Below are 14,282 nucleotides of genomic sequence, written 5' to 3' on the forward strand. Positions count from 1 at the left end.
AAGAAAAAAAATCAGTCGAAGACAGAAAAAAGTTCATAATAACTCTCTTCTTTTGGTTCACTATATCCACAAAAAATAATATTATATGTGTATAGCAAGGCACGGGAGCGAACATTTCATTCACTATATCCGGGAGTTCACTATAAACCATGTTCACTATAGCCGGGTTTGACTGTAGAAGGGATTTTTTTTTTTGATGAAGACATTAGCGAGAGAAAAAATATATAACAGCAAACAAAATCTTCACCTACTGTATTTAAGCATTAAAATAAAAGAAAGAATCATGTATTTATAGTGAATAATTTTATATAATCATTAGTTTATGGTAAAGTTGTGTTCGTATTTTTTTATATTTAAACGGAAGAAAGATTTAAAAGTATAAATTTGGATTTTAGAAGGAATAAAATGAAATAATCGGGATTAATATGATGTTTAAAGGAAAACAAAAAGAGCCTAAATGTTTATTTATAAATAAAACAATTATAATTACAAAAGGTGATAAATTAACTTACCCTTGAAATGTATGAGGTTCTCTTCTAACAAAATTGCTTTTGCTGCCAAATGCGGCATAATAAATCCCCACATATACAAATTTTTTGACTTTAAAATGTCAGAATCACTTTTCTTCGGTTGAAATAGCAAGGAGAAACGGAGGTTGAAAATACTCTTTCTCGATTCGCACAACAGTCACGTGGTTTCATTATGACGGCAAAAATTATCGTCAGGTGTGGGCTGTATTATATTTAAACCGCATGTTAAAAATACTTGCCTTTCTCTTTGGTATATAACATTGCATTGTTTTGTCGTAGCATTTCTGCAATTTTAGAAAAATGAGAATCGGAACTAAAATAAAATAAAAAAGGATTTAATATCTGCAATATTTTGCGTAAGGGGACTATAAATATGACTGAATTTAAAATGAAGTATCCATCATTCTAGATATTGGAAGTTATGTGCAAATTTGACACATGATTCGCATATAAAATAATGTTAAAATGCTCTGGTACAAATTACATACCTGCAATATCTTTGTAAAATCTGTTCAATTACGTTCAAATGTCCTTTAGACTGCTCAATTTTTTTCCATAAAGTGTAGGTAAGCAAGAACCCACTGAAATTGAATTAATAATTATTACGCATCATGCATTTCAGTTTCTGAATTTTGTAAACTTTAAATATAAATTTGTTTTCAAACTGAACCAAACATTCATTTACTGAAACATTGAACTATTCTAACTGTCTAAGAGAAATTAGTTGAATACTAATTTCGACGCTTGATTCCTCTGGAGTTGAATAAAAAATTGTTGCTCATAATGTCATGCTTCAGTTATGAAATTTACAGAATTTTAATATATACAAATTTGTTTTTGAATTGGAATGTTTTTTGAACAAAGAATTAAACCTGTCTACGTTCTCGGAAAAATCACTTTAATGTTGAACAATAATATCGATGTCTTGAACTATAATACGGTGCAAATTTATTACAACCTTAATAAAGTGTTGAATGGGACCACGTTTTCCGCCCAGTTTATGCTTTAAATCGTTTAACTAAGTTTAGGGATGATTAATTTAAATTATAATAAGGTTCAATTTCGGCAATATATTGAAATGGTTGTTAATTTAATCGTTTTCATTGTTCCATACGGTCCAAAATTTCTATAAGGGTAATACAGTCAAGTCCCGTTATATATACAGAGAGAAACATCAATGCCCTGAGAGGGAGTCGAACTCCAGCCATTTGCTGTGACACATTGAACGTTCGACCACTTGGTAAGTTGAGAACCAATCATGTTAAAGAATTGTTTTGCGTAACAATCAATCTCAAAGCATTGCATATGTCTCTAAATTGATCACTGTTTTCAAAATTATGGAAAACGGCATAAAAAAAATCTATTAAAAGTTAATCTTTAATAAAAAAAAGATGTTTATGTGAAAAAGCTAAAATTAAGAATCCCTAAAGCTTATTCTCTCAGCTATATTCATTGTTGTTGTAGTTCACTTACGTCGCACTAGAGCTTCACAATGGGCTATTGGCGACGGTCTGGGAAACATTCCTGAGGATGATCCGAAAACAAGGCATCACAATTTTGATCCTCTGCAGGGGGATGGCACCCCCTCTTAGGTAGCCCAACGACCTGCACGCGAAGTCGAGCGCTTTACGGTAGAACAGTTTAACGAGTACAATACCGCACACCGTCGATCCCTGCGCAGTCTAATCCAAGTGGTCACCCACCCTCACACCGACCGCAGCCAGTGATGCTTGACTTCGGTGATCTGCTGGGAACCGTGTCTTAACGATCAGTCCACTGCGGAACTCAGCTATATTGAAGCCATAAGCCAGTAAATCACTGATGCCATAATGAATATTCCAATACTGAACAAAAAAACCTGATTTGGTTAACCCTAGGCGTATGCGTCACCCGAAAGTTAGAGTAATCTGGCATCAACAGAAGATATGATTGCCGAGAGAATCAGAGCTACTTAAGATACACTCTCTTAAAACGAAAAAGTGATTTCTGTATTCAAAAAAGAGTGAAATTTTTTTAACTCAACTTGAGTGAAATACACCTTTACTTGAGCGATATTCTTGCTTTGCGTTCACTCAAACTTGAGTGGTATTTATTTAAGTAATATTTGAGTGCTTTTCGCAATATTTGAGTGATTTATTTATTGTTCAGTTGTGTGCGAGCTATAAGTTGGAGTTTCTATCGTTTTATTTTAAAAAGCAAACGATAATAAATCCAAATAAAATTATTTTGTTCTGTGATCTAAATAGATTATGTATTCGCTTTTATTTTACGTTTAATTTCGCCTGGAGAATCTGTCGCTTAATATTTTGAATTAAGAAAAATTAAAACAACTTTTAGTTCACAGCGGTATTTCTGGAGAAGATGCTGTTTTACTTTTTGGTAAGTAGATATACTTTGTTGTTTTTATTTTTAAAATACTTTTAATTAGGGTGTGTTATATTCACATTCCATTTAAATTAGTTGTTTTTCAACGTTTTTAAATAAAATACTATTCATTAAAATTATTTGTCAAAAATTTTTTATTAAATTTAAAGTGTTAAATGTGGATGATTATGGAATATTGAAAAATCTGATTCCAGGCTAGAATCGTTGTCAAAGCATGTGGTGATATTTTATATCTGTAAAGAGTTTTAGAATTTTTTCAGATCTCATATTCAAGTTTTAACATTTTATTTTAATATAATAAATTTATATCCATGTTTCAGATTTTTGATGTATAATTTTTGTACAAAATATTTGCGGATAATTAATTTCATATCATTCTATACTTCTTTTATAAAATATATTTATGAAATAATTTATTGTTCATACAATCTATAATTGCTGTTATTTAAATTGCTTTCTATTAATAAAGTTGACTATCTTTAATTTATGAAAGTTCACATTTGCAAGATCCATTCATTCAAATCTGTATCTTCAGATGTTCTATGTATTTTGTTATAAATTTATCATAAAAAAAGTGGAAAATATTATATTTTAAGAAATTAAATAGTATTTTGAATTTTTCCGTATTAATCCTGTTTTTAGCTTTTATTTAATTGGAATTCAGAATTAATGCTATTTTCGCATTTCGTAAAGTATTTGTCTCATTATGCAAATTATTTTTCTTTTGTTGCTAGCATAAAATTTCTTACCACTTTTCCTCAAGTTCAATTTTCGAGGCAAAATTGAAAATGCAGAATTAATATTTAATTAAAAGTACAATGCTAATTAAAGTGTTTTAAAATACAAATAAATTAGAATTTAGCACTAGTTATAGATTAATAGCAAAAAAAGGGGATCAGTATTAAAAATAATATTTATTACGAGATAATTAATGCATGTAAGCTATTTTGACGCTATTTAACCACGTGCGAAATAACTCCATTTTTTTTCTTCCTTAACAGCAGTGAACATAAGTTTCGGAGGCGTGCAACATTACCCACGCCACACTGTTGCAGATAACGGTAGATAGGGTGAGCCACATTCACTCAGCACACAACAGAGAACAACACATACAGAGAGGGAAGCATCCATGCTCTGTGAGCTGGATTTGATCCTGCGGCCACTGGCTTCACAGTCAGGCACGCTGACCGCTGCGCCATTTGCCGGTAAACTCCATTTATAGATTCCCTGTATTTTATTTCATTTTTAAAAATAATTTTGTTCTCACATAGTAATCACATTCAAGTTCTCATATGTAATCAGATTCAAAACAAGTTCCCCTCAGAATGGGTAGTAAGATTTCCTGGTGTAAGCATATTTAATAGACTTTCCTATTAATTATATAAAAGTGAAGGGCAAAACTATAAAGTGCCACTTCTCTAGGATTTTAATAGCATAGTTATTTAAACTATACATAGAAATGAAATATTTCGTGACCGAAGGATTACCACTACGGTTAAATCATATGCTAGATATGATTGAGACAACGGAGACTTCTTTTTCTAAATTTATTTCGATAACTGGAAAAGGCTTTAAATTCAAGGCGAATCAAGAAAAAAAACCTGAATGTTGATAAAATTAACTTTGAAATTTGCAGAATGATAAATGAATTTGTGTCAAATCACAGAGTACTCTCTTTCTCATTAAATTGAAAATAAATTAAAATTTAGACAATTCCCTCCAAAAAAGTATGAAAATTCTTTTTAATTTTTTTCCCCGCGCATGCCCTGTATAAGAGAGCAACTTTAATTACTTAGATTTTGCACAGCTTTAAACAATTTTTTTTTCAAATTTTAAAAGAAAAATATTAAAAAAAAATTTTTTTAAACTGAAATTTTTAAAATTTTATTGAATATTTTAAAAGTTATATATAGCTAAAAAAAGTAAGACAATTTTTTTTTTACCGAGTCAAGTTTTTTAAAATGTGTGTTTTAATGGCAGATTTTAATCTTCTTCTCCTTTTCAGTGACGGGGGGGGGGCGCAGTTCAGTGAGTTAAACAGAAATAAATGAATAAATAATAGTGTTTTTATATACTAAAGTGAAAGGAGTAAATAATGTGATGTACATAAATTACATTTTTCTGACTTAATGTCTTGTTTGATTGTTGAATTTTAAAAATGATATAAATTTTATTTAATAGTTTTTTTTGAAAAACAGATATGCTATAAAAGTCTTTTTTAAGTTTACAAAAATGTTTAAGATTTTTTAAAGTATTTTGAATTTTTAACTGAAACAGTTTGTATTTCACCTGCGCGAAATGGGGAAAAAAAACTCATTAATTTGTCAGTTCATTACCAAAACTAGTATTTATGCTTCAAAAATTGTCTACATAATGTATAAATGTTTTTTTTTTCTTGGAAAAAGTGAATTTTGATGAAGAGCTAAATAAATTTGATTGCCCAGCTCATCTGTGAAATGGAAAAGAAAACAGAGGATTTCTCTTATATTGGATAAGATGATTGTAGACGTAGACACTTGCTTTATAAGAGCAATTGACTTTTTGTTTAGGAGTCACTTTGTTTTCAATGTAAATCAAGCTCTATGTTCTTCTCGTTTCTTCACATTACGCTCTATGAGCTGAAAAAGGTGCTATAGAAAACTTAAATATTATACTATACAGAGTGAACACATAAAGAATATATGTATAAGAAAACATATACAATAAAATATCTTTTTTTTTCCTGTAATTTAGTTGTCTTATTCACTAATGCATTCTTACATTTTATGTTAAAAGTCTTAATTTGCAGTTGTATTATAGCTTTCAGGCACCAATTCTTTTTCAAGGACGCTGACTGCTCCACTTCGAAAAGACATTTTATAAAGTGGTAAAGAATTAAAAACTAAGACCTGCATAATTTTGCGGACATGAAAGTTACATATTTTCAATAATTATTGATGACTTAATGTGATTTTTAGAGTTGCGTTATACATGCATATAACGTTATATAAAAGCAAGTTAAAAATTTTCAAAGAACCTATTATGTTTTTTTTTACAATCAAATTGCGTTCAGTTCATTTGTAAATTACAATTAAACGAATGAACGATTTAAACAGGGAAAACCTGACATTGTCAGGGAATTTTATTTTAGTTCCAAAAATCAGGCAATAGTCAGGGCAAGTTGCAATTTTTTCCACAAAATCCTGGAGAATTCCTATTTTATACCTGTAAAATAACCAGTCTTAAAATTGTCAGTAACAGTAGTTAGTTCTTGAGAATCGAGTTAAATTATTCTAAATCTATTACAATTATTTGTTACAAAAATTTTTACATTTTAGTCAAACTGAAATGTTCCCATCCTCATTTAATGATATTTTTTTTACACCGCAGACAATCTAATGTTTGCCATTGCAAATAAAATAATCAAATTTTTCTGATGAAAAATTGAATGATATAGATAAAATATGGTATTGATTTTAGTTGTTATTTACCTGGAAAAGTTAGGGAAATTTTTCTGAAATTGAGTGGGTACCCTGTTAAAAAGACGTTATGCTCTTGCCTTTCACCAATATCTACAAATATTTTTATTAAGTATATTTTGGCAAACATTTTATAAACAAGGTAATAACCAGAAAAGTTACCATCCAAATGAATTGGAATGTAGAAAAATTATCAAAGTTATGTTCCCAAGAACTAGGAAGGAAATGGTTAAGTACGATTTGACATGAAGTCACTTTAATTACTATTTGAATACTTAAGTAAAATGAAAAATTATGTAAACTGTTAATAAAAAATTTGTTAAAAGTTACAAATCCTTAAAATTTTGTCCTTAAGTCTGTCGCAAAGCTTTCGATCTCTAAAGAGTATTATTGAAATATGTCAATGTTTCTCATTTGTGTATTTTTGTAGAATTTTTTGATAAAGTAAAGTACTCTTTAGTCTACTCTGTCTGAAAATAAGCGTTAATACGAGTATTCCTTCTTGCACTCCAAAGCATAATTCAAAGCGTGATATTGTTTAATTCGAAGAAAATCTTAATATTAATTAAAACATTGATAAAAATTAAACTTTTGATTCACATTGATTAAATGAACAGGAGAGAAAATAAATTTTGGACATTGCTCCTGAAGAGCATACAGGGTGATTGATAATATGGAAACAGTCAAACGTCAAGAATTTTAAAACTAAATCACGTGAAATATTTTCAAAATTCTGATACTAAAATGACGGTTCCTATTTAAAATTTTGAAATTGCTATCTCTTGACCTGAGATTTTGAGGTCGAGTTTGGTATCATTGAGTACATTGTTTAAATATATTTCACTGGTTTATTTTTATAATTTTGATCTGATGCGCATTTTTAGATTTTTTTTTTATCCAATGTGCATTAGTACATTTTTGACCCGATGTATATTTTCAGATATTTTATCCGATGCGTATTAGTATACTTTTAACCAGATGTACAAGTGTTTGATATGATGCGTATTTTCAGTTCTTTGCTCCGATGTGCGTTCCTTGAGATATTTAGGAATTTCAATACTTTTCGAATATTGTGCGTTTTAAGTAAATTATTATTGGAAACCTAGAAAGCGTACTAACAGGGTAAAGATAGAGTACAATATATTTTAAGTACCTGATAGTAATAAAGCAGTCCACCATAACTGGGCCGTTATTTTCCAAAATATAATCCATAAATTCGAATATTAAGTGAAAATTTCCTACAAAAGGAAAAAAAAAATTAAAAATGTTTTTGATACAATATGGATCATACTGAAAAAATTATATTCAGAAGGGTTATGATCTAGAAATCCACTCTCTGTTACTTTTTTAAACATCAGTGTGTCTACAGCAAAGTCTACATAGACAGAATTTTTTCATGTATTAGAAAATTTAATCTCATCGTTAGTGACCCAGATAGCCAAATAAGGTTTATTTTCACTCAGTAAAAAACTTTTAACGTAAACCTAAAATGGTTTGCCATGCGGTTTACGTGTAAACCTTCTAACCTTAAAACAAGAACTTGGACAATCTGCTCTATTCTACGTACATTACAATACCTTAGAAAACAACCTTCTATATAAAAACCTCAAATCGAGGTTGACTTAGGGTTTTCAAGTGTGAAAAAATCCTTAAATAAAGCTAGTTTCAATGTGAAAATAATTTTAAATCTAGGTAATTATAAAATTTCTTTTCGCAAGATCAGCTAAAATCCACCTTGTCTTGAAATTTTAATGGACAATGCAATTGGATCCCATCACTAGTGTGACGTCAGCTAGAACGTCATGATGGACCTTTAGTGACCATTTTACCTAAGTGACATTACTTTTTAAAAAAAGTTTTACAAAATTATTTTTAATCCTTTTAGGATGAAAGGTTTCAAACTGCAATATTTTTGCTTTATTGAAAAAAGGTTTTTAGTACAAACATTTTCGTGAAAATAAAAAGAAAATTTCGTCACAAGGTATTATGCTTTCTGGTTGACGTTCAAAATGTTTTCCATATGGCAATGATATTTTTATGTAACTATGTCATTGTCAACCCATGAAGAATTTTTCATAAGTTTATCTTTTCAAATTTCGTCGTCGAAAATTTTAACCAGAAGGTTATGAATTGGTTTATTCAAAATGTTCTGACAAAGGCGTTGATTCCAATAAAGAATTTTTCAGACATTCCTTATCTCAATTTTAATGTTTTTTTTTCGAACGTTTATCCTTTTTATTTTTGGCGAAATTTTTAATCGAAACGTCCAAAGAATTCTACAGATAGCAACGCTTTATCGCCATGTGACAAATGCTTCAGGCATTTTGCTAACACTAAACATACCAACTCTTAATGTATACCTATTTCTTCCACTGCCGGTCAAAAGAACGGACTTAATGTTTCTAGATTGACAGTATGGAATATGGATGTTAGGAAGGAAATAAACTAAATAAACTTTATTATAATTATATGAAATTGTATATTGCAAACTTTTATGTATTACAAACACAAAGAATAAGAATTTTTAACTCATTGCTCAACGCATTTTTCACACATACAGGGTCTTTCCATTGTACATTTTCAGCAAACATATTTGGCCTAATTATTATTATTTCTATAATTCTTATAAGAATTATAAATCTTATAATTATTTAATTAATATTATTTCTTGTAAGAACTGTCTAGATTGTTTCGACATTTTTCTGGGTAAAAACTAACAGCTAGTTAGAAATGAAGTAAAGATATAAAAAAATAATAAGCTGCTTACCAAAACATTTAGTTTTCGTCACTTTTTCTTACACAAAAATGGCAATCTAAAATTTAGGGTACTTTCTTGAAATTTGAATTAAAAGTTCTTCTGATTGAACGTAACAGTCTTTGCAGAAATGTGCAAGTAATCGAATGCAACACGCATTACATCATAATTTCTGATCGGATAACCTTATAAAGCAATAAATTGTTCTCCCTGTCAAATGACTCGTTGTGGTAGAAATAGGTATTATTCGAAGTGAACAAAATACAAAAAATAATAATAATAATAGAATATCAACTGTATATAATTGTTAGAAATAGTCATGAAGTGAAATGTGCAAAAACGATAAGCGCATTTTCCATGCAAATGTTCTTCAATGGTCATTCGACCGGTTGAGGTATGTTTATTGTTAAATATACTTACTATAACGCAATTCCTTCCAAAAAGTCGGATATATCATGGCATGTGTCCATACGTTCAATACACAAAGTAGAGCCCGAAATCCATTAATGTAGTCTAAAGATGTTTTCTTGACGTTCTCCGTAAATAACTCTTTCGTATTAGCATAAAGCGAAAAACCTTTCACAACTTGCCGGGTTAAACCTGACAAAGAAGACAAATATTCGTTCGTTAAAATGTATAGCTTGATAACTATGTACAATGAAACAAGAAAAAAGAAAAAAAAGAAGAAGAAAAAAAACGGACCTCTTAACAACTTTGATCTAATGATCGGATTTTCGCTTTCTAGGATTCAATTTTAATGGCTCTAGAGCAGTGTTTCCCAAACTTATGACTTTTGTGCACCCTTTCTAAATTTTTCATAAAGCTGTGTGTACCACTAATAAAAAAATGAATGGTTAATGAAAAGTTAAAAATCACAACTGGCTGTTGATATCACTAATAACTGTTAACTCTGCAAAAAATAGCAAATAGAAAAATACGTTATCCTAAATTTTAATAGCTAACTTTATTTTTAAATAAAAATTTTTGAAATTTTCGTTTGTGGCAAGATATTTCGCATAAGAACGTGTACCCCAGCTAAACTGTTCCCGTACCCCTGGGAGTACGCGTACCACACTTTGGGAAACACTGCTCTAGAGGATGATCTCAAAAAAGCCAATTAATAAGTGCAGATGATATTTTGAGCTAGGAAATTAGGCACAATAACGTACTTTCGCTGAAGAAGCCTACACGTTTTTCGACTGATTCGGATTTCTAACCGCCAAAACATAGGGGGTAGCCGCAATCTGGGAAATAGGGCCCAAATAGTTTTGTCAGGAGAGCGCTCCAAAGTTTGGGCTCCGTAATGTTAATTTTACTTTTTGCGTACTTCACTTTATCTCGAGAACTGTTTAACCGAATTGAAACATTTTTGCACACAATTATAAAATTAATTTGGTGAAAGATAATCATTAAGCAAAAAATAGTTTTTTGTAAATGTTGATTATGTTTTATAATTATATTTAATAATGGTCTAAAAATTTGGAATTGTAAAGTATGCAGTTTTTTGTATCGATTTAAAGAACATAATTTTACAATGAAAATTACCAAATTTGAGCAAAATTGGTCGAATAGTTCCTGAGAAATCGAATTTTAAACATCTGACTTTTTTATTTCATGATAATTAAATTTTCAGAAATTTTTGAACTGATTTTGCTCAAATTTAGCATTTTGCCACGCAAAATGATATTCCTTAAAATGAAATTCAAATTCCTTATTGCTTATTCAAAAAATTTTATTAAATGGAGCAGTAATTATTATTAAATAAATAGTATTATTAAATAAAATGATAAAAAAGTAATACTAAAAGCTATTTTTCTTTGCATGGAATTATTATTGGATAAAAGAATTTTATAACTGGGTGCAAATATTTATCAATTCACCTAAAATGTTCTAGAGATATATAAGGGGTCCAAACTTTGGAGCACTCTCCAGACCAAAATATTGAGACTATATTTCTCAAACTGCGGCTACATTCTATAATTTGAGGGTCGACCCCGTTAAAATATATCTATGACAATCAACATTCGTTCAAAAACAGCTGAAAAAAATTATCAGCATTTGAAGAAGAGAAAAAATTGACGTAAAGCATTTACACGAGTACGAGGGTTGCTATTTATATTTCTGGCCTAATAATGAAAAAACAAATATGTAGGATCGAAATTGGTTTTACTGTTTTTCAAAATATTCTCCATGATGATCAATGCACTTTTGCATGCGTTTGAACCAATTTTCAAAGCACTTTTTCCAGTCCGATTGAGGTAACTCCAAAACATGCGTTTTGAATGCATCAACCGCTTCTTCGGGGGTCGAAAATCGTTGTCCACGTAGTTTATTTTTGATGTGTGGGAATAAGAAGAAGTCATTGGGTGCCAAATCAGGGCTGTACAGCGGATGACCCATCAGTTCGATCTTTCGCTCCGTCAGAAATGCCTTTGTTTGAGTCTATGTGTGAGATCTCGCATTGTCATGATGAAGAATGATTCGCCTGTTCTTCTGCTTTTTTCGAATTTCTCCGATGACTTCTGGCAAACAAATGGTCGTGTACCATTCAGAATTGACCGTCCTGCGTTGCTCTAACGTCATTGTTGCCACATGACCGTTAATGCCGAAGAAACAGGAAATCATTTGTTTCGATGTGCTTCTTCCTCGAACAACTTCTGTTGGTTTTGTCTCGTCTTGGAAGACCCATACAGTTGATTGCTGTTTTGTTTCCGGCTCATATGCATAGATCCATGATTCGTCCCCTGTGTAGATGTTATACACAGCCTTTGATGTACCTTGAACGTATTTTTCCAACATTTCCTTGCACCAATCGACACGAGCCTTTTTTTTTGAGCGTTTGTCAGATTATGCGGGATCCAAAGCGAACAAATTTTTTTTACACTCAAATGTTCATGCAATATTTTATTGATGCTAGTCATACTAATGTCCAAAGACGCCTCTATCTCACGGTATGTCACATGACGATCTTGCTTTATCAGTTCACGCACAGCATCCATCTTTTCTGGAACAACAACGGATTTTGGACGACCTGCACGGGATTCGTCCTGAATCGAACATCGACCACGATTAAATTCGTTATACCAATTTTTTACAGTGCTGTCGGATGGCGCTTTATCGCTGAATAAAGAATTAAGTTCATCGAAGCACTCTTGTCTTGACAATCCACGTCGAAAGTTATGAAAAATAATGGCACGAAAATGTTCACGATTCAATTCCATTTTTTTGAAAGAGAAGAACTTTTCAATTTACTGTCAACAACACAAATGAAGCTATAATGGTAAATCGTCTGCTGAATTTATGTTTAAAAATATCAAACTTTCAATTAAAATCGTCTGCGGTCGCCTAGCAACACTTACTGTTGCCAAAGCCAGAAATATAAATAGCAACCCTCGTATTGGCTTTGATGGTAAAGCTATAAATACAGTTTGATACTTCAACCATGGTTAAAAGGGTTCTTATGTCATCCTTCATTTCAATGAGCCTCTTTTTAGACATATTTTTTTAACCATTAGATGTTCTAAAAAAGTGGTACGGTAACAGTCCGACTTTGTGAATGGTGAGATTCTGCTGGATGAATGTTTAGTTATGCACCGACCGAACTGTGTCGTAGTCAGGGTCTTGACCTCACACCAGAAAAGTCCTGAGTTCGAATCCCGGACAAGGCATTGGATATTCCTCATTCTCTGTCCTCACAGAGGGAGCAACGTTGGCCACCTAATATGGGGCCCCTGAAAGAGTGGCCAACAAGTCTGCCCTATTGATATCTTTATATGATATAACGACTGATTAGGCATTGGAAAAAATATTTAGTTATCTAATGTTAAAATCAACTTAAACTGCTTAAAATATAAAAAAAAGTTTTTTTTTTAATTTTTTCGGCCTTTTATTCCTATTCGCTTTTTTCGAATTGAACATATTTATCATCAAAAAATTCGTCTGTAGTTTTTACTATCAGATTCTTAAATTCTTACATATTTTCTAGTTGACCACGAATTGTGAATATCCGTGGTTATAAACTTTTAATAAAATACACAAAAGTAATAACTTACTTTCTGGATATTTCAGCTTATTTTCTTTCCTTTTTCTGTCCTTTAAATCCAGTATTGTACCACTTGCGCAAACAAGTAACAAAACAACTAGAGAAATCCTGAAAATGTTTTTATTTTTTTGTTTAATTTAATAAAGCGAAAACAAATTATTTCGATAACAAAAGATGCTGCTGTTAATTTCCAGAATCGGTCTAATAAATCCTTAAAATATTATGTGAATTGCGTGACTATTTAAGTTGCTTGAAAACAATCTCCATCTGAGGAGAGTCGCTTCTTTAATCGGCTGTAAAATTTTTCAGAGACAGCTATAAAACTACCTTCTAAATATCGTTAAATTTTGCCCAACATAGTAAAGTTTCTTTTGAAAAACTCGATGTCTGGGAATCATCTCGTATTTTTTTAAAAAAAATATACGAAAATTTAATAATTGATCTTTCCACTCTTTCCCAATCTACGGAATCCACTCTTCCCACCCTTTCCACTCTTAGTATTGATCCCACTCTTTCCCAATGATTGGAAATATTTTCAAATTTAATTTTTTTTGCAAGCACGGCATTTTTTTTGTACGGTTCCCCTTACATCTTATTTTGTACATTATTTTTAAAACTATTGCATTTAAATGGTTTCCGGGATGTCAAGCTCCCTTCTGCATCAGCATTTCAGTAGCGACGAAGGTACAGGTATTGGAACAGACGGGGTGTGATTTCATCCTTCAGCACCGATTAGGTGATTTTCTTTTTTCCCCCGGTGTGTGTGATGGGATGGGGAAAACTTCAACGTAGCAGTCAGCCTGACGATAGGCCTAAGATTCAAATGTATAAACACTGGTTTTCTTCAAAAGGTTTCCACCACGAAGCAAATACCATGCTAGGCTTGTAATAACAGGGCAACAACCCCGTTATTTTGGTAGTGTTTTTAATTTACATTTGTAGAAATAATAAGCCGATAGACTTTAACAGGCTTTATTTACTGGAGTATGGTGTAAACAGAAGTCTCATCCACTCTCCCAGCTGGAGGGGGGTGGACTAATATCAAGACAGTAGTGGCGATGGTTATGTTGGCAACATCGTACAGCAAAAGACACTCAAAAACAATCGCTCCT

At 31.2% G+C, this 14,282-nt stretch overlaps 1 protein-coding gene across 1 annotated transcript in view; it reads right to left on the minus strand.

Moving 5' to 3' along the window:
- LOC122272635 (nose resistant to fluoxetine protein 6) overlaps window positions 1-14,282 on the minus strand; it is a 70,994-nt gene that overhangs the window by 33,606 nt on the left and 23,106 nt on the right. Inside the window, exons 5-8 of the mRNA XM_087163427.1 lie at window positions 13,181-13,278; window positions 9,549-9,728; window positions 7,527-7,611; window positions 1,019-1,111 (exon numbers count right to left, since the gene is read on the minus strand). Of these exons, the coding sequence (XP_087019553.1) occupies window positions 1,019-1,111; window positions 7,527-7,611; window positions 9,549-9,728; window positions 13,181-13,278 (456 nt within the window). The remainder of the gene's footprint in view (window positions 1-1,018; window positions 1,112-7,526; window positions 7,612-9,548; window positions 9,729-13,180; window positions 13,279-14,282) is intronic.

This window comes from Parasteatoda tepidariorum, chromosome 5, assembly GCF_982258835.1.
Source record: "Parasteatoda tepidariorum strain Cologne lab strain chromosome 5, Ptep-v5.0, whole genome shotgun sequence".
Classification (NCBI taxonomy): domain Eukaryota; kingdom Metazoa; phylum Arthropoda; class Arachnida; order Araneae; family Theridiidae; genus Parasteatoda; species Parasteatoda tepidariorum.